The following is a 21,881-nucleotide window of genomic DNA, read 5'->3' on the forward strand; positions in this document are numbered from 1 at the left end:
CAGTTTGATTTCTTACTGTGATGTTAGAGGGGATTTGACATTAACAACTGTTTGACTGCCGCTCTGTGATGGAGTTTAGTATTGCTGGTGTTCAAACAGTGCGGCACAGACTGATCTCTGGCCATTAGGCCTATGTGTGGCTTTTTATGTCAGCGATTACTATTACATCGTTTACAAAATTATAACTGATTTATATCGCCAGATAGTTTTTGAAGACAGCATTTTAGAACGCATTTGAAAAGACGCTGCATGGTTCAAGCAGGGGATCCCTGTAAGTGTAGCTTTTTAAAAAAAAAAATATTGATGCATAGTGACAATACAATAACACAAAGAACATCATACATTACAGCAGTACATTAAAACAAAAACAGACAAATGACAATGAACAATGACAACAGAAAAAAAAAATACATCACAAAACAAAGAGGAAAGAAATAATTATCCTTTAACAACCGTGTAGAGGAGACATAAAAGTCTATAATTTTTTTTGTTATTTCTGATCAAACGAAGAGAATAAGGAGCGAGTCCATTTCTAGCTTAAAGACACAGAAGGATGGCTGTCCTTGTAGCCATTTTTGTTTGTGGAGGAAAAATTTCGATTGCAAAGTAAAAAAGTTTACAACAAATTCCAAAGGGTAGTTCACAGGGTTATCATAATAAAAGAGAAAATCCTTTGCAGTAAGGGAATAAGATCATTCAAAAAGATAATTATTTAAGTCATTAAGAAACATTTTTGTCTTCTCACACTCAAAAAAGAGATGTGACATTGTTTCATCTGTGTCGTCACAAAAAGAACAAGCAGAGCTTATGTCAGTATATTTCGCTATATTGACATTCACTGGGTATATTTTATGTAGAATTTTGAAGTGAACCTCCTTTACCTTATTTGTGATACAGTATTTACTGGGTAACAGCCAAGCTTTTTGCCAGTTAATGTCCTGAATCAAAGATCCCCAGTAGAATTTCCCTCTAGGTGTTATCCTTTTTCTGAATTGAAAGATCTGGCGAATAGGTTTATTATCACACTTTCTGTCCATCACATCAACCCCATTCAAAAGTAATTTATGTTGTGTTGCATTGTCCATACCAAAAGAAAGGTGACTTTTGATAAATTGGGTTAATCCCTTAGGGATAGCTTTAGTGACTGAGTTAAATTCCCTAAATGGGACTGGGAGGCCATGACGTGACAGAAATTCTTCATACGTCAGTATAGTGCCAGATCTATCAAACAAAGAAATAATATTATGAATGCCATTCTCAAACCATCTAGAGAGAAACAGAGATTTATTTTTAACTTTAACATCGGCATTGTTCCAAATGAGTGTTTTATGAGGTGAGAAATTGTGAATGAAACACAGTTTCCATGCAAGAAGACATTGTTGGTGAAATTTAGACAACATGACAGGTAATTTGGTAGGGGAATAGTTACATTTTAAAACAAAAGAAAGACCACCAATCTTGTTAAATATATGATTGGGGATAAAAAACCATAAGGAAATGGGATGCAGACATCCCAAGTCTCCCGGAAGTTCCGGGAGTCTCCCGCATATTGATAGCGACTCCCTGATGCCCGCAAATTACTTAAAATCTCCCGGAATCTAGAGCGAGCGAGCAAGACCGCGCACGCGAGACAGACGTGCTCCAAACCGCGTAAGCATCTGTGTTGCGCGCGCACGACAGAGAGGGACCTAGAGCAGTGCGAGTGTGTGCCTCATGAAGCATCCTGATTGGCCTGTTTCGGTAAGTCAACCAATCAATTTTCAGTGTGGGCGGGCTTTTATCTCTTCTCCCGAACCGAATTAATCAGTTCAGTGTATCTAGGAACAGGAGCACCATGGCAGAGGGAGAGTACCCCAAAAAACGAAAATCTAAGACACATTTTACAACAGACTATACAAAAGTGTACAAAAGTAAATCACAATGACAGTCTTGCTCGCTGTACAATCTGTAACAGTGATTTCAGCATTGCTCAAGGCAGGTTAAATTACTGTAAAATACATGTTGAGGTGAGTTCAACAAGTTTCATTTCATGTGCATATTATTCAGGCCGGCTAGTTGCCAGGGCTACATGAAAACAACAAACTCCTTAGACCTGTTTAAATTGGCAATGGAATAAAAATAAAAGCAGTTAACATAAATAGTATAAGCAGCATATAAATAGTAAAAGTAATCTACATATTTAAACATAATTAACAAAGAATTGCATAGGGCTATAGCCTATAGAATGATACATGAAGGCGTGCATGTAAAACCTTTTTTTTTTTCGGGGGGGGGGGCGGGGGATACCTCCCTGAAATGACTTTTTGCAGGTTGGGATGTCTGGGGATGTATAAGACATCTCCTGATCCAGCCGACTCTAAATGAATTAACTGTGTCTGTGAAGTCCAAGAAATCTAAACCTCCCTTGGCTTTGCAATCAGAGAGCACCTCCTTCTTAAGTTTGTGAGGTTCCCTGTAAGTGTAGCTTTCGCTGTTAGTAATACAATGATGATGTCATTGTAAAGTGTCTACATTCCTGTGCATGTTGTTTCCGATTCAGGCATTTTTGTATTTGTTTGTAGCAACTAAGACATTAAACAAAGGTTTGAGGCACATCAGGATTACAGAATAGCCTAATATGCTGGTCCAAAAGGGTTTTTCATTTGAAAATAAAAACTATCACTATATCTTTAAAATAAGTTTGGTGGATGCAGTGATGTCATTTCCTTAAAAAGTGAAAGAGTTTCCTCTTAAACGTCCAATTAGATTCGTCGTGACCAAGCTTGCTGCCACCGCTCTATGTCAGCTACCCATAGCTAACTGAGTCTCAGCTGTGTGGACAGCCATCACCAGATCATGTCGAGTCGTGCATTGAGGAGACTCAAAGGCAAACAGAGGGGACAGGAGGAACTTAGCATCGAGGATCTGAATTTGAACGAAGCACAAACGGTGGATTTGCAAGAGGAGGAGGAAGAGCAGGGTGAAGCTGTCCTGCAGCCAGCTAAGACGAGCAATAACCGGAAAGCTAAGAAAAACAAAGCTCAGAAAAACATCAGCAATATTTATGAACTGGCAAGTTCCCTTAACATTCTTCTTTGTCCACATCAACAGAGTGTCAGCTCATCATTGCAAAGATTCTCCCTATGCTACTGTCACTGTCCACTCACAACTTTAGATTAGCCTGCTAGCTAACTGGTAGCAGTTCCATGCTAGCTGAAAGTTAGCTTGGAATCTCTGATGTCACACGTCAACAGGCTGGCGTGTTACCTTGTAATGAGTTATGTCAGCAAATCTGTTTGTTGTGAACGTACTTCAACAGGTATTTGGATATCGAAGATAATCTACCCCTTGTCTTTGTGTATTAAAATCTCCCCTGTGTTTAACATTAACCTGATGTGTGTAACCAATTGCTCTGCTTCTCTGACATGCAGATTGGCGATGCCGAAAACGAGGTGGAGAAAAGTCTGACAGATGAAGATATTGGGGTCAAGCAACAAGTAGACCCCGACGCTTCTAGAGATGATGTGGATGAAACAGACAGACAACCCACAGACGTAAGTTAGATTGAAGACAAATGCCCTGTCAGGTAATCTTGTTTTGTAGCTGTCATTGCAGGACAAAGCGGTGACATCAACCGTGGTTTTGTGATGGTGTTGTATGTTGGGAAGAATTATTTGCCACCTTTCTCAGGCTCTGTAAAATGTGAACATATGTAAACAGAGTGCATAGGAATCACCATTACTGTGTGTGAAGAATTCTATACTTCAAAAGTAATTCACTATCTAATTACTGGATCTTTGGTCACACATAATATAATCTACTGCACAAAACACCTGAAACCACAGATCTACATGCCTAGAACCCATGTGGAAAACAAGCCAGCAGAAATACAGTCAGAATATACAAAATTAGTTTTATTGAAATGTAAAAAAATATCCTTTTATGTATAATCTTTCTAAAAGTATTTAGCAATAATGGGTTTATGTTTAAGTATTTTTTGTAAATGATCTAAGTACTGGATCTTACTTCTTTTATCAGCTCAACAATGGTGAGGTGACAAAAAAGAAAAAGAGGAAAAAGAAGAAGAAGAAAGCCCCAACAGCCGATCCTCAGGTAAAGCTGTGGTACCCTAGCCTAGCCCTTACCCCAGGAGCCATTTTTCAAAGACGGCCTACGTGTCCAAAATGAATCTGTTTTTCTGATCTGCATGGCACTGTTCATTCTGCACCACAGGAGGATGGAGCAGGAGATGATATAGATGCAATCCTGGAGACCATAGAGAAGACCAATGGGCTCTCCCATCAGAATGATGATGGTGTCACATTTGACAGTAGACCTGTGCTGTACGTGGAGCACCGGTGAGTGAAGGGAAACTCATGTGAGCCAGCTAGCAACTGGCTGAACACACATAAACGGACTGGTTGCAAATGAGTGCACAGCTATTTGGGCATTTACGTGGTTCGCTGGAATCTTTAAAGACTTCTTGAAATCAAAATGGACTTTTCTGAGTTTTTAATGTGCTGAGTGCAAGTTTAGATTTTGAATTCCTTTTGGAGTGTTGTGTCTTGATTGCTGCCTAACCATAGCCTAACTAAACTATTCAAAATTCCTCTGCTTTTTCTCTTAGCAATTTGAATCCTGAAACAGAGCTGAAAAGATATTTTGGAGCCAGAGCTGTTCTGGGAGACCAACGGTAGGGGTGTTTTTTTTTTTTTAATTGCTCAGAACTTAAGTTCTTTTTGATAGTATTCTTATAACATGGTAATTTGTGCTGTCTCTCTGATGCTTGTCTCCTTCTCTTGTATCAGGCCCAGGCAAAGACAGAGGCAGTTTCACCGCAGTACTTGGATGACCTTCCCCAAAGATACCTGGCCCCGCTTCAGCAAACCAGGTGAGACCTATGGGGGCATCATGTTTAAATGAGCTTTGATACAGAGACCTGTGAGGTCTTTCTTTAAAATGGTCCCCAATTCTTCACTCCTGAACTGAGGAGTGTTGTCACCCTGAACCAGGACAGCATATGAAAGGCAGCATTGATGTGGGGCGAGGGAGCCGCAGGGGGGAGGCACTGTGTGTCAGAGGCAAGGGCAGAGATACACAGACAGTTATGTCACAGCCTGCACAGTGTCTTCCATTTTGTTCAACTGAAAACTATAATAGCTGATTGCATATCTCATGATGGAAGCCACTGGTACATTTAACTAGAAATAACTTACCTTTGAGGTGCAATGTCTAAAAGATGGAGAATGCTGTACAGAACCCATGCAACAGCAGGAAATATGTTTGTGTGAGGACAATATATATGGCCTTTTCACAGCTGAATGTCCCATGGTACTGTAATTGAGTCTGATTCCTGTAATCCTTTATGTGTTTTCTACAAAGTCCTCTCTTTGTTCTGTCTTGTTGCCAGGAATTTCTATGAGTCTTTTGGAAACCAGAAATGGCCTACAGTACTTCACATTTGAGCACAATCGAGACTATCAACAAGTTCAGTTCAAATTCTTAGATGCTGTTGAGTCCATGGATCCAAATAACATAGTCGTAAGTTGGCTTTGCCTCATTACTTTTTTGGGCGGGTGTGTAACGAATGTAACGTGCTGTTTACTCTGATGTCATTATGGCCTGTTTATTACCATTTGTCACATCTAAGGTTAAATTATTATCTGAGATTTAAAGTTGCAATACATAGTGTAGGATGGCCGGCCTCGCGGCAGTGTAAAATGAACTGGAGGCAGTGTCTCAGGCGTTAATTAGAAAATGGCAACTGTTTATTGTCCAGTGGTAGCCGGCAAAACCCGCCAGAATGGAGAAAACAAAACGCAAAGAAACAAAAACTCCAAACAATGATACTCAATAACTCCAAACAATAATGCTCAATAACTCCAAACAATAATACTCAATAACTAAATCCAAGAACTAATTCAGCGGCAAACTCGTAAAGTTACTCTCCAAAATCGTGAGTCAAACTTCACCCTGCCGCTCTCCAATCTAACAATTTACCTGTCACGTCAAAAGGGGTGGGAAGTTGTTCCCCTGTCACTCATTGCTCTCAAGATCTGTTCTGCGCGGGTTTTTTATTACCCCGGCCTAAACCAATACACACATCGTAATAATCAATCATCATTAGCACTTCACATAGTCAAACTAAATATCACTCCATAGCTTCTCTAGAGCAATACCCACAGGTTTACCCACAGACAATAATTTAATATATTTTCTTTATACCCTAACTAATTACCAATGATCAGACACCATCACAACCCCTTTTATCACACCCACTTGGCATGTCCCGTCTGACGTTCCGTACCCACAGTTCAAAGGTCTCTCCCGACTTTCACTCGGGTGGTTCCCCCGTCCTGCAGACCGACGTCCACACGCCACCGTACAGCTGCGTACACCGCCTGCCACGCGATGACTGGCAGGCTCTTTAGTCACAGTATGTATGATGTGTATATCCTTACGGATGCCGTCCTGCTCGCGGAGAAATCCGCTAGTGGAGTTTCTGTGAGTTCTGTGTGAATAAACGGTGTGCTCGTACCGCGCAGTGTCCAGTGTGTTTATTTGTACCTCGGAATGGATTACCGGTGTGGTAACGGGCAGCCGCACCGTTACATTCATAGTTATCAAAAATGTTTCTAGACATAAGACAACTATGTTATTCTGAAGGCATACATTTTTTATTTTCTCAGTGTTGCCATGAATTCTGTTGATTCCATAGAATACCCAGACATATTCAGAAATATTATTGTTACTCTGTTCTAGGGTATGTCCAGAAATATTTTCCTTTTTGGCAACAAAAGTTACATATTGCACCTTTTTTAAATATAAATGTTTTAGAAACGTCTTAGCCAAGTTTCTAAGCCCAAGGTTATCACTTGTCCCCACAGGTCCTGCTGCAGCTCAACCCATACCACATCGACTCACTGCTGCAGCTCTCTGATGTCTGTCGTATCCAAGAGGACCAGGAGATGGCTAGGGATCTCATTGGTTAGTATGGCTTCCCTCAGGCTCGAGGTCATCTGTGGATAAACAGTCAGATTTTTCAGTGGGTAATCTTGTTTAAATGTTAGGTATTCTATCCGTGTGTTACACAAAAGCATACCTCAAGTAGGTCAGGTTTGTTGTGCAAAATTGTTACTTTCTGACAAATTGATGCAATTATGAGTCCTATGCAGTTCATTTAAACTTACACAACTTGGATGTGGGTCATCAAATAGACCCTCAAGCCAAGTGTTCTCCTGACTCAAAGACCAGTACACATGCAGAGCTGTCTCCAGTAATACTAGTTTACTAATAGAGCCAAATGCCAAATTCTTGATTCTGTTGATTACACTGTGTTTTGCATGCGTGTCTGACCAGATGACCACCTCTCCACACAAACCCTGGAGGAAATTACATTTAAAGACAGATTCTCAATAGATATATAAATTAAATCTTAAAATTTTTCGACTGAGGTATTTCCCCCAGCTTCAGTACTGAACTGCCACCCAAAATACTGTAACTGCTAACTAGAATGGGGGCTTTTCTGAAGAAATCCTCATGGTACAGAATCCAATCCCAAAGTTGTATAGGCACGAGCAGACATTCCTCATGTAACTAACTTAAGGGAAATTCCATGTCAAATCAACAGATTATAAAAACATTTCCTGACTGACCATCTTAGATTTGCTTCATACTTAATAGAAATAATGTCATTGTACTCAGCAACTAGTGTGCAAAGCTTTCGGCTTGTGGAGTTATGGAGGTTTTAAAAAAGGGTCGTGGCCCTAATTTTACTACTAAAAAGTGCTCTTGTATATACAAAAATGTGTATATATAATAATATATGCCTTAAAACAGCATTTTCTATCATAGTAAATCATGGCACCTTGTTTACCTTGGTTTGGTTCAAGGTACCAACTTCACATTTTGTCCATTTACTAATTAGAACATGCTCTTTCCAGTGGCATTTATGGCATGGTTTTTATGGCAGACTTTTGTCATGCATAGGCAATATGCACTTAATATAGGTGTTATTATATGTATATATATTTATTTCATTTTTTAGAAACAGTTTTTTTTGCAGCAATATTAGGGCCATGCCCTCTAATATTGCCCTTATCTCAGAAACTAAAGAAGATACAAGCTTAAAATTCTGCACACGAGTTGTTGAGTACAAGGACGTTATTTACATGAAGTATTAAGCAAATCCAAGATGGCCAGTCGGGAGGCCTCTGTTGATTTCACATGGAATGGCCCTTAAGTAGAAAATGCATCTCATTTGATTTGGCATGGAACTGCCATGCAGCTGCATGGCCAAGAGCTGGTAAATCACCATCTAATCAGATTAATCCAGGCTTGGCACCTAGCTCAAGGAAATTTCATTATCTGCCCCAGACAGATAGAAAGTGAGGTTCGTCTGTCTGCAGTGTAACGCTTGACCTCGTACATTTAGAAGGAAATGGATATTAATAAAGTACAAGTTAGTAGAGAGTAATGATGGCCTTTGTTCTATAAATGTGTAATAGCCACAAAGGGAGTGGCTACTTCTGTAGTGGGATTTGTCCTGTATGTGTTTTATATATGAAGTTAGACCTTGAAAGCTGTCCATTCAGAGGTGGGACAGTCACCAATAATGAATTTTTATTATGGGGCAGTATTTTGTGTTCTTCTTGTATCTTTAATAAAATCATGCTTGTAAAGTTCCATTTACATTTTTATTTTCCTTGCTGTATATTGACTTAATACCACAGCTATTTTTTAATTACCCATAATTAATGAGTACCATCTCTCTCTTTTTGTGTGTTTGTGTGTGTGTGTGTATATATAAACTGTAGAACGAGCTCTCTACAGCTTTGAGTGTGCTTTCCACCCCGTGTGCAGTCTTACATCAGGAACCAGCCGACTTGACTACCTGAGACCAGAGAACAGGTGTGTGTGCCTACTCTCTCTCTCTCACACACACACACACACACACACACACACACACACACACACACACAATATTATGTTCTTTTCACTTCTGTTTGTCTTTAGGGTTTCCCTTTGGTCAACTGTTACAATTTCTCTTTTACTTTGGTCACATTTGTATATCAACTGCTACAGCCTTTGGGGTGGAATCATTTATTGGTATTTTTTGGTTGACTCTTTATTGCTATTTTCTCAATTATATGTTTGTAGGCCTTTATAAAAAATGTTCCCCGTAAAAGCTGGTTATGGGTCCAGTTCTCATTCTTTCCTGGGTTCTGTGTTCCTCCCTGTTCGTCTGTCACAGGGCCTTCTACTTGGCTCTGTATAAGCACATGATGTTCCTGGAGAAGAGAGGCTGCCCCAGGACTGCTCTGGAGTACTGCAAACTCATCCTGAGGTACTTCCCCCCCCCGCCTCTTACTATCCCTTAGCACCACACAAAAAAACCCTGAGTCCTGTTGCAGCATACTCTCATAATTTATTTCCTTTTGGCTTTGCTAGTTGACCTTACTTTTAGTGGTCAGTAGTTGTCAGTGTCGGGTTTGTCAAGCCTGGTCTTCACCCTCTGTGTGTCTGCCCTGCAGTGTGGATCCTGATAATGACCCTCTCTGCATGTTGCTGCTGGTAGACTTCCTCTGCCTGCGCTGCCGCGAGTACAGTGCCCTCATCCGAATCTACGAAGAGTGGGAGGTAAGATACATGGATACAGTTTAATTTGTTTGTCCGTCTGCCTCTTTTTCTGTCTCGCTCTCTCGCTCTAGTTTTCACCTGTGGTGGTGTTAGTGAAATTATGATCATGCAAGTTGCCATTTTGTGATCTAATTTCTACAGAGAACATTGGACTTGGAATTTAAATTAAATTGCACATGGAACGTATAGCTTTTTCTTTCTACAATACGCAGTCTGTTTACTCTGTGTTTTTTGTCACACCCTTCTCCTGCGTTTTGTTTGTTTTCAAAGGACACAGGGGAACTCCAAAGGTTCCACCCATTAACTCTTGCAGCATCATTTGTTTTTAATTAATCCACTAAAATTCTGATTTCAAAGCTGCCTTTATCGCCTTTATCTTCCTGCAAGAGATAAAGAGCGTGACCTGTCTTTCATTCTCTTCACCTGCCCTGTGCTTTCTGTGTTCACGTCAGGTCCACAGGAACCTGTCCCAGCTGCCCAACTTTGCCTTCTCAGTGGCCCTGAGCTACTACCACCTGAGCCTGCAGGAGGACTGCCCAGCTGACGAGGGGGTAAAGTTAAGACAGAAGAGTGACAAGCTACTGCAGGGCGCTCTTATCATGTTCCCCGGCGGTGAGAAGCACATACTGAAAAAACACACACACACCTTGATGCTTATGTTGCTGTCGCCATGCATTTTGGGGGCCATGTTTTTAGTGTTCCAGAGAAATCAAAGGGGCTAGTTTATCCCTGCTTCTTGTGAAGACCTCAAAAAGTTCAGGTTTTCGGTGTTGTGGCGTTTTCAGCCAATGCAAGCAGTCCCAACCTCTGTAGTTTATGTAGAGGTCTGCAGTCTTGGTCATCCAGTCCATTGTTTTAAAAACCCAGCAGTCTTTTGGGTTGATTAGTTTGTCCTGCTTTTTACAGAGGTGGATTTTGGTTCAAAATGAAGTCTCCCTCTTTTAACTGTCCAGAGATTGATTTGTTTGGGTGTGTCAGCTTTCATAATCATCATTTCATAAAACCTTCATGATCTTGCATATGTCATTCAGCAAAATGTAAAAAGCAAAACAAAGTTTGCAGATGTTATCTGCTCTAACCTAGTTCTATTCCTCATCTATTGTAATGGAAGGCAATTGCAGTGCAAGCCACTAGGGAATTACATTTGAATTGAATGCAGTTTGTGATATTTACACTTCCAAATGCCATATAGGATTGAAAAGTTCTGTCAGGTTTTTCATTTACCTATGAAGAAAAAGCAAGACCAGGTTGTATTAGTATTTCTCCTGAAATGAACACTTGATGTGATGTGTTCGGTGACCTGGAACATTCTATGATTGAATGTTTTTTTTTCTTGATGTATGTGTTCATATACGGCAGTTACATATACCCTGGATAACAGATTTTCTTTTTTTTTGCGTGCGTGTGTGTGTGTGTGTGTGTGTGTGTGTGTGTGTGTGTGTGTGTGTGTATGTTTGACTGTGTGTGTGTTTTTGTCTGTGTGATTTACAGTGCTAATGCCTCTACTGGACTTGTTGACAGTACAGCCTGACTCTGCTGTCTCCTCCCATGCATATTTTGGCCCTAAAAGTCAGATGGAGTAAGAAAAATAACCTCCTCGCCCTTTTGCTCATTCATCCTTACTAGACTCCAGAGATTATTTCCCCATCTGAATTGGAAAAATGTAATCTCATTTGGGCTTATAGGCGTAGAAATTGAACTCTGTGTCACTGTGTCTGTTTTTAAGGATAATAGTATGACAACTGAGCTGAGAATGGGGCATTGTATGTGCCTCTAATCATTAGTGATACACAATTAGGAGAGAGGATAATTACATACTAGTCATAATTATGCACTGATTTTAATGATCAACCAATAATTTAGACATAGAGTGCTGTGAAAGTTATGATAGAAGTTGTGGATATATGACTAAAAAAAGCATTGACTCAGAGAAAGCAATAGTGTAAATGGTTGGCATTTCTATACATACACATTAGCCTTCAATCCAAATCAGCATTTATTTAATGGTATTTGGAGAATGCAGTTAACCTTAAATACTTGACTTAACAGTTATTGTGCATCTTTCATAACCTTCCAAAAGATAAAGTAGGTTAAAATGGAACTAAATAGATTGTCATGCCAACTTAGAGCCACATGCATGCCCCTCACTATAATTCATTTTTGTTATCTCTGTCTCTCCTCTCGCTCTCGTATTTTAATCAATCTTCCCCCTTTTCGCTTTCTTTCTCCTCTCCCTTTCTCTACTGCTATCTGTCTGTCTTTCTTTCTTTCTTTCTTTCTTTCTCTCGCTGTCTCTCTCAGTCAACCCCCTGCTCTGGCTCAGCTGGTTGCGCTCTACGTGGGGCGTAGTCACGCGCTGTGGAAGGAGGCTCCTGTGCTGCTCTGGCTGGAGGGCAACGTTAGTGAAGTGCTCCGCAGGGTCGACGCCCAGGACCCCCAAGTGGAGGACTGCCTCAACAAGTGTGTGACCTTCAACGTGCTCACACACACACACACACACAAATTAACAAACATCTAAATAAATACCACCTGGACGCAACCTCACTATCCAACATTACCCCTGAGTGCTCACCTATATACCTTGCCAGCCTCCAAATATATCATCAAGCATCTATTTTAGTTTCTTATATATAGGCCCTTATCTGGAGAGCGGATTTCATAGTTTCAGCCCAAATTGAATTACAGAAGCACAATGAGTGTTTTGCTTGCCGCTGCTTCGATCTGCTGTCTGCTATCACTGTGGCAAGGGGGAGACTCTGGCAGTGTTGCTAGCTGTTAAACCAAATAAATGAAAGTCATCTGACACTCTGATCGGGAGCAGTGCAGTCGCTCAGCATATTGGAAACTCTATTTTACCAATTATGCTGCGGCATGCTGCCCTCTTTACATTTTTAGTTGAGGGCACAACCTACAGCCTTTAAGACAGAAAGGAAATCTATGCAGTACTTGCCTAAGACTGTTACGTTTGTTCTGTTTCAAAGGTTACGTCTAAAGGAACATGACATGCAGTATTTGTAGAGAACTTGACTAAAGTGTTGCAGGGCCCATGACTCTGTAACGACCATTGGAGACCGTGAGACCAATTGATCCCGTTTACGATGTTTACTTGTTAGCGGACAGAACAGCGCTTGTTTTCGGTTTTGAGTTCTTGTGGCATTGATAGTAGAGGAGGGATGGGTATCTGAGTTGAGCCCAGTGGGGTGAACAGCCTCATGAATGGTTTTCAATTTGCTTTGCCGAAATTTGAGTGGACATTTATATTGAGAAACAGAGTAATTATTCACTAAGCCTTGATGTTTTAAGTCGGCATTTGGTGAATAGCTATTTTTATGTACATAGTTGAAGGTGCACCTCAGGGCTTGTAGACCAGGGCTGGGCAATGCATTTGTGTCAGGACAAACCTTCATGATGTGTTTGCCCGAGGATAAACTGCTCTCCATATATAGAAATGTTGACTAGTCTTCGTCATCCCCTTTTCTAGGACAAATGAGCTTTTTGTTTTATAAACAAAATGGTGCCTGACCCACACAGACCCGAGGTGTTCAGCGTTTTGCTAACACAGACAGTTGTCCTCACAAGCTTTAGCCACTATCTTGCCAGTGCCAAAGCACTTCACAGCTATGGCCATGAATGACTTCCACTCAATTGCACTCACCCCCATCATTGCGAAGTGCTTTTCCCACAGCAGCCAGTCCTCTCGCTGCCACATGCAAGTACTCATACCCAACAACCTAACCAATATAGCAACTGCTTAACCATAGATCCTGAGCAACAGGATACAACAGCATCGCACAACTGGCTGATGACAGGTGCAACACGTGCCACATGCCGTACTCGTAATCCGTAAAATAATTGTGTGGCGGAAGGGGAAGGGAAACAACAAGTGGTAGATGTACACCACATGCTCTTGGTAGATGTACATAATATTTATACAAACAACATATGGTTTATACATGATACTTACAAAAGCAGCTTAGTGGGTATACAGTGTGCTCATAGGGTTACTGTTACAAGGGTACGAAGAGTAGGAACAGAAAAACATGTTAGTGGTGGCAATATTGCAAATAAATGCTAGCATAGGGTATGGGGTAGAGTAAATGTACGGCAGTACGGTGGTGGTGGGTGAATGTGGGCCGAGGGTTTCTAAAGGTAGATCAGGTGGAGAGACTACAGCAGTGTCCCATAGCGAAGATAATCTAGACTAGGAGAGGAAGAAACCACATCGCTAATTATTATTGCACTCATTACTACACATCACTGCACTATCTTCTTTTTATATTAGCACTCACTTTTGCACAGGCTGAACCTCTCGCGTTGCTCAAATTACTATTGTTTATGTTGTACATACAGCCAACTGTAGATTTTGTTTTTGTGTTTACTGTACATACAACCCTTAAATATACACTCCCCTTTTCAACTCTGTCCATTTCACCTCTATGTTTAACACATTTAATGTGGCACACATATATTAATCTGTATACTTTGCCCACCACCACCACGCAATAACACTGTGCATACTGTAAGATTTAGCATGACTTGTGCTGTAGTATTTACTTATACCTGCACTTATCTGTAAATAATACTACTCTTTTGCACTTCTGGTTAGATGCTAACTGCAACTCGTTGGATTTGTACCTGTACTCTATCCAATGACAATAAAGTTGAATCTAATTTAATCTAATTTAAGATAATCTAATACTAGTGGAGGGTGTTTTTTCCCCATGTAAAACTTGTAAACAACGTGGTAATAGCACTAAATCGGTGTCACCGAGCCCCACTTATCCCTGCACATGCTTATGTATGTTTTATATCTCCCTTTGTATGTGGTGTTTTTGTCAGGAGAAAGACAAGATACCAAAGCGCTCCGAGAAACATTCATCGGCACGTTATATTGTCCGAGATCAAGGAGGCCACGGCCACTCTGCCTCTGGTGAGTGCTTTACACTGTGTAATAAGTAACTGGCACTTAATGCTATAACTGAGCTTTCAATAACGTCTGAGTCTTCAGTAATTGCCGGGTAGAATGCTGTTATCTGTCAAATGAACACCTCTATGCTCCATTACTGGGCTTGCAGTGGGTCTATCATTTGTATATCATTCATTTTCTATATTTCAGGGTTTTGCATCAAAGCTCTTTGATTCTTGATTACTGCCAGTCAGTCATGTTTAGTCTGCCAATGTGCCTCTTATGCAGTCATTGTTTCCCCACTGATGGTAAGTTGTAATGGATATGTTCACTGTGTCCCTGATTTAGCAAATGAGTAGTATTTGTCTCTGTCCCTTCATGAAAGTTTAATGTGTTGGCTATCCAGCTAATGCACAGGGTGTTAAATTCTGTCGCTGGTAATCTATCGATATGATTAGCCAAAACGAATAAAGGCCGGGTGGGTTAAGTAATTACAGCCAATAACCGCCCGCCATTTGAGGGAAGTTTTACGACAAATACAGTGAGTGAGACGTGAGGTGAAAGTGTGAGAAGTGATGCAATTTGCATGTTCACAGTTCTCTGTGTTTTTTCTGATGTGTAAGTGATGTTGGTAGAAATGTGCAGATGTGCAGTCAAAGCTCTAGAGTTGCAGAGTGGCTTCTTGAATGTAGTTAACAGCTCTGCTGTTCTGCTCACCCCTAGGAAGTGACCACACAACCGGTTATGGGTTTTGACCCTCTTCCGCCTCTGGATTCAGTAATGGCGTACACCCGACCAGAGAGGTAAGTTCTGCCCAACTTGTTGAAACAGTGCGAACAGAGAAAATGCGGCGTAATTTTTTACCTGGAATAGTGTCAAGTTATTGTGATGTTTTGTTGATTACCTGGATAATCATGCCAAGTTCACTAAGGGAAAATGTGTTTAAAGGCTAAATTAGGGACTGACGTCAAAGTGCCCAGAGCATGCCTTAGGCACTTTTGTCTAAGATTACTATAAAAGGTTTGTGTCTTAGGGTCTCAATTCTCTGTTCTTATTTAGCTGAGAGCAGAAAACAAACGTAACTGAAAATAGGCTATGCTGGGGCACTCAAGGCCAAATGTATGATTTAATGAATCTACTATAGCATTGTATACATTTCATCTCTGGTTTTGAATCTGTCTTTGCCAATAGACAAATCAGTGGAGCTTCCAATGAAAGCACCTTGTCACTCTTCTTTCGTTCTCTGCTGCCAAACTTCAACTTGCAGGTGAGTGGGTTGACCTTTTTTGAGAATGCTTGTAGAGAAGAGATTACTGTCTCTCTCACTCTCACTCTCACTCTCACTCTCACTCACTCTCTCTCTCTCTCAATTCAAAAGGCTTTATTGGCATGACTGCATACAATACAACGTTGCCAAAGCATGTTTACATAAAATGTACAAGCACAATTAACATAAATAAATAAAAAACAAACAATAAGTTATAGGTGGTAACAATGTGGTATAGAAACATATAACAGGTTCATTGTTAATTATTAAACATTCAATATTAGTTATGTGTGTCTCTCTCTCTCTCTTACTGTTTCTTCTGAACCACGGACCACTGAATCCATCAAGCGATAGCCAATCTCAAGTCAATACGCAGGGACATAAACTAGATGAGGTTTTCTCTCTCTCTCTTTCTTTCATCTTGTGCTTACTCTTGCTCAGGCTGTGATCGTATAAGGCCAGAGGCTATGTTCTCTTTACCCTTTGCCCTTATGGTGTGTTTCTCATAAAGACCATTAGTCATGTATTAAGCCTCTTTTATGTCTTATTTGCAGTAAGGGTAAGTTTCAGGGTGTTCTGAATAAAGGCATTTCATATCTGTGTCCTGCATCACCCTTTCAAGTGTAATTTGATGTGTTTGTGTCTGACTAGCTGTCTGGCTCTCAGGGCTTCCGGTTATCTATGCATGCTGTGTTGAAATGTGTTATAAAACCTGGATGTACAGACATCACCTGAGGCAGTGTTCTAGGGTTCGTATGGAGACAGTCAAGCAGAGACGGATTGTCTACAGAAGGGATATCTAAGAGGAGTGCAACCCTGTGATGCTAATCAAGTGAAATTTGATTGATTTTGTCTTTAGGCTGATCCCTACTCAATCTAATCTTTAATCTCAAGATTCAATTCATTAATTTAGTAAAATGAAAGTGCCTGAGTTCCACATGGGAAATATTTTAGTGTGATATTCAAGTTTTTGTCTTATATTTTGTGGGTCTTATTTATTATATACTTGAAGCTTGGAAATTGTCTGATCAGTTGTATCATAAAGGGATAGAATAGCAGGATGCACGTGTTATCGGCTATGTTGACGTTGTCATGTTAATCTATAAATAGACTTTTTTTTTAGCAGACTGGCCGCAAACCGGTGCAGTTTCGCTAGCTCAATTTGGTGAGATTCTTACTGGTTATACATCTGTGCGTCTGTTTAGTGACTTATGTGTGCTTTGGGCACAGGTCAGTGCAGAACCACCGGAACCAACACCCTTTCTGTGCATTGAATGTGTCTATGTGGCAGTTGCACATAGGGTTTTGCTATTTCCCGACAGGGACGTCAGTGGAACATTTGCACAAGTGCAAGCTGCACTGCAAGGCCAACAGGTTAAAATGATTTAAGAGCATGTTGACTTTGTGCACTATAAATCTCCATGGCTACTTCAAAGTGTGCTCACATCATTATGCCTCTCAGGCAGAAATAGGTGGGTCGACGGTAATGGCAGGGATGAACAGATTTTTTTCTCTTAATGTCCCGAACAGACCAAAGAACGCATCTTTGTCTCGGTCTCTGTCTCTTTCTCTGTCCACCTGGCAACAAACCACTTTTAGCCTAGAATTCATCATGAAGGAATGCACTGCCAGCTTTATTTTCGAGTGCCAAGGCTTTGAATTGCCATGGAATTGAGTTGGCCACTGTCTTTGCGCAATGGACTGAAACGTTTGTGCCAGTATGAGTTCTCATTGAAAAGTTTTCTTGTATGGTCAGTCCTCACGATAGCCAATGATGTATTGATGAAACTTCATTATGCTCATGATTTTATATTTATATTTATCAATTCAACAGATTATTTCATCCTAAGTAACATGCAGTACAGGTAAAGATAATATGTCATGATTATGTGTGCTCCCCTGCGATTTGAACCTGTGACCAGGGCTGGTCCTGACAGTTTTGGAGCCTTAGTGGAGACTGTACATTGCAACCTCCCAAACAAAAATGGTTTAAGAGTTAGTGTTACATTATGTCACTGGCAAATTCTACATTGGTCAATGGCTACCACAACACACCACAGTAGAGTGAGGTAGCCAAATGGAGTGGAACAGATGCATCGTGCTCTAACTCTAGTTGAGGGTGCGACAATGTTTTGGTCATTGTCATTAGTATTCCAAAAATACCACTGTTAGTGATCCTGGCTTGTCAAAACTGATGTGTGCTACTCCACACAAACATGGACTCAAAACATGTGTGGGTTGTAATACTTGTTTATTGCATTGTAATGCATGAGACTTGTGTGCTAATTCATCTGTTAATTAGGGACACTGGCTAATATTGCAAACCCGTCATTGTTGATATAACAGACATTCGTGTTAGTAGCCTACCTAGTAGCACAGCAAAAATGGTTTTGATTGGTTAGACATGCTGTCACTTTGCTAATTGACATTAGGGAACCCTTCAAAAATCTTCAGAAGGGTTAGCAGTGGACTGTTTTGATTGACTATAGCTCAGCAGCAGAGTGGAAGGGCGTCACAAGCCTATAGTTACTTCCGTAAAAAGAAGCTCTTCTGTGGTTTCTGGCATTTTGTGCCCTTGGCAACCGTTTATTTGCCTTTGCCACAGGCTGCCCCTGCCCATGACCTTTTGGTTCTCAGCAGTTTTCTCTTTCTACAAGTTTGGCTACAGGGCCACCTCACCACATGTTCTTCACCGGTCTTGTTTTCTTTTTTTTGTCACAGGGTGGGCTGAGACCCGAGGACAACCAGGAAGTGGCTCGTGCAGGAAGAGAGTTGAACCAGGAAGTGAACCGGCTAATGGTGGCGATGAGGGACATGCTGGCCAACATTCAGTTTCAGGAGCCACCCAGGGAAGACAACCCAGACCGAGATGAAGAGGAGTGGGACTAAAACATCGAAGGGCTGAGGAGACAAGACAGAAGAAAAGAAAAGAAAAGAGAAGAAGGTGACTGACTAAAGACCCTTACAGAGTAGTGAGCATTGGTTTAGATCCTGATGTGGAATGGAAAGAGGTAAGGGATGAGCGCTCATTGGAGAGATTTTGAGCCGGACAGCAGGTCACTCTTGGATGAACTCAAACCAAGGACAGTGCACAAAGCAGGAAGTCCTCGTAGTAGTGGCCATGGCAATTGAAAACTGCCCCAACACCAACCTGTTTTCTCCCCCACAACTTCTGCAAGACTGAAAGCCCGCTTTGCCCCTTCAATGTCGGCACAGCCAGGACTTCATGATCTGTCTCCCCATGTGCTGATTGCTATCTGAGGATCGCTAATCTAAGTATTTTAGGTCCTCTGCCACCTCGAGACTCCTGTGTGGAGTTATTGTTCACAAAGTAAAAGGGAAAATGCTGTTCAGTGCAGTCAACAGTTGCTACAAAGATTTAGGTTTTTGTTCAAAGCAAAGCCTTAGTTGAATTGACACTACAATCTCCATCTGCTACGAACTGAGCTCCATGATGTTTTCAGCACTTACACTGCGTGCCAGACTCACACCTTCATCACACACCGCTGTGATCAGTAATTGTGAAAAACGCATTCATCAGATTGGCAATATGAATGTAAAAAAACAAGTATACTTTGCAATGCCATTTTTTGATGTTCTGTTGTTAAAATTTAAAGGGGAACGAATTGATGGTGTGAAATTTCTGGTTGATAGCCAATACTTTAAATGGAGGTATTCCCTTTCCTCTGCGCTCAGCTCATGTCACATTTGCACCGATAATACATCCAGTACAATGAAAATAAACATTTTATTCTTCACCACATCATCACTATAACTTTTTTTATTCATGTAAAGCATGCTTGGTAGGTGAAGGTGCACTGTAATGTCTTATCACGGGGCCCCTTGTAGTGAAGGTGCTGACAGCAGTGGTCATTCAAAAGGTTTTGGTCTTTTTGTACGGGTCATGAATCACACCCTCAGTGTCAGCCAATGAGAAGAGGGAGGGACATGCATGAGGGAGGGACTATTCTTAAAAAGCTAATCGAGTTTGTGTGCACTTCAGCTATTAATCTGAGAATTTGCAATGCTTTGTGGAGTCACTTTTGCTTTCATGGTCAATGGCAGAACAGTTTTTGTTTATACCTCTGATGACCACTGCCCCTTGGCAACAGGAAGCCATATCCCATGATATCCACTGACATCGCTGAATAGTTTCTATTCAAGCAGTGGCCACGCTTTAGACAGGGGCCCATAATCCAAATTAATGAGACCGGCACACAAACATATGTAGGTTAGCTTTCATGGAGGGTAAAACACTTTTCCATCAGCCATCTCATGACTATGGGGCACAAGTTGTTCCTCCTACATATTTCAAACAGACAAGGACACATATTTGCGACCAAAACAAAACGACTCTCTTTCCATGTGTTATTTTCGCTGGCTCGCCCTCTGAAAGAACCACATGATTGTTTAATGGCGGGGCGGGGAGATGGGAACGGAAAAGTTGTGAAATGTAGGCCTTGTTTGCCGATTTACCTGGAGCTACTGTCTGTGTCATGAGGAGTGTTCACGTGAGGTGACGCTCTGCCACTGGCACGAGGGTCTTCATCCACGTCATACTCCTTCCTCTCTGTGAAATATTGTGATTGGCCGACACATTTATTGTGGATGGAGATAGAAAGCTTCAAATTCACGGTGGATTTGTTTTGGTCACGGTCGCAGGTTGAGGAATGCACTTCAGAGGACAGAAGAATGATTTAACATTGTATTAAGTTATTGCATTGAGTATTGACATTTTTGACCTGAAACCTCTCGTTTTAACACTATCAAGAAACATGCCTCCTTTATTATTGTCCCAAATCTGTGTGACACTGTGAAGAGTTTCTGAACTAGAGGCAGTGTGACTTCTTATGTTTCTATCCGCACACTGCTCACTGAAACATCTGTCCCCGAGTTGTGATGCTGAAGAGAAGTAGACTCGAGCAAACTCAAGACATTTTCACTTAGCCCAATTCTTTGTAAGAGAATTTAGCAGCACACTGAATTCAACAGCCAGGGTGTTGTAGGTCCTGTGATGTGTTATGTGATGTAATGATGAGGAAAATATGGACAGATACTCCCGGCCATTCCTAGTTCTAAAGTCAAAAGTGAAAAAAGAAAACTGCCAAGCAGCCATGGGTGTGTACACCTGAGCCAAAGGGGAAAACTATAGTATAGTGTATAGTCCTTCATGTAATCATCGCTACCTAAAGCTAAAATCCTTAATGCTCTAATGCATTCCTTAATGCCCCAATGCATTCCTTCATGCTGTCATACTTTCCACTCTTCTGCACTTGGGTCTCCTACTTTCCTCCTTTTGTCTCTTTCTCCTTCCTCTTTCTCTTTGCCTGTTATTCTGACCCCCCACTTGCCTGTTCCACTCCTCTCATCCTCACCTCAGTTTCCTCCCTGACCTGCTGGCTTGGGAGTGGCTAAACTAGGTCTGACTAGCGTTCTGTATGTTCTGAGTGGTGATGAAAACAAAAGTCTGTTATGAGAGCGGGCTTTCGGGAACTCTTAAATTAGGGGGCAGTTTGATTTGAGCCGCCTTCCCTTTGGAGCCCCTGGCTTAAGATGGGCACTTAGGCCTATTGCTGCCTATTTTAAAGCCATAATCCAGTTAATTACCCTTCGCATAACATGCCATTCCCTTTGGAGAATCTGCTCCAATACGTGTTCTTCAAAGCCGCCTGTCTATGTTAATGATGGGTAACTTCACTGAGTGGAGGGTGTATTCATTCATATTTAAGGAATTCCGCCTTTCACATGTTCATGGTGTCCACACATAAATGAATTTTCACCAATTACCTTAAATAGTGTTATATTGTTGCCATGGCCATATTTTACAACTCGTTTTCTACTGAAAGTGTAGTAAATGGCTGTGTACAGCTTACAACTGCTTACTACACATAGTTACATGGTTAAGTATGGTAGTCAATAAAGTGTGGTAAGTAAAACCTTTGAGGTGGTTAAAGTGAATTGAATTGGTAGGGGTGCTTTATATATATATATATATATATATATATATATATAATCACACACACACTGAAGATTTATATCAACAATCAAATGCTGTCTTGTGACACTGCAGGGAGAGAAAACTGAGAGTGA

General features: G+C 41.1%; 1 protein-coding gene across 1 annotated transcript; it reads left to right on the forward strand.

Moving 5' to 3' along the window:
- Positions 1 to 2,730: 2,730 nt before the first annotated feature.
- On the forward strand, positions 2,731 to 19,554 carry tcf25 (transcription factor 25 (basic helix-loop-helix)). The gene is made up of 18 exons (XM_012834673.3): positions 2,731 to 3,051; positions 3,411 to 3,533; positions 4,018 to 4,092; positions 4,213 to 4,337; positions 4,607 to 4,672; positions 4,788 to 4,870; positions 5,390 to 5,520; positions 6,867 to 6,966; positions 8,796 to 8,889; positions 9,233 to 9,325; positions 9,513 to 9,618; positions 10,071 to 10,230; positions 11,110 to 11,197; positions 11,920 to 12,078; positions 14,458 to 14,548; positions 15,248 to 15,327; positions 15,716 to 15,791; positions 18,513 to 19,554. The coding sequence occupies exons 1-18, from the start codon at positions 2,836 to 2,838 to the stop codon at positions 18,678 to 18,680; spliced, it is 2,034 nt and encodes a 677-aa protein (XP_012690127.2). The 5' UTR covers positions 2,731 to 2,835; the 3' UTR covers positions 18,681 to 19,554.
- The last annotated feature ends 2,327 nt before the right edge of the window (positions 19,555 to 21,881 follow it).

The sequence above is a fragment of the Clupea harengus genome, chromosome 6 (assembly GCF_900700415.2).
Source record: "Clupea harengus chromosome 6, Ch_v2.0.2, whole genome shotgun sequence".
Taxonomy (NCBI): Eukaryota; Metazoa; Chordata; class Actinopteri; order Clupeiformes; family Clupeidae; genus Clupea; species Clupea harengus.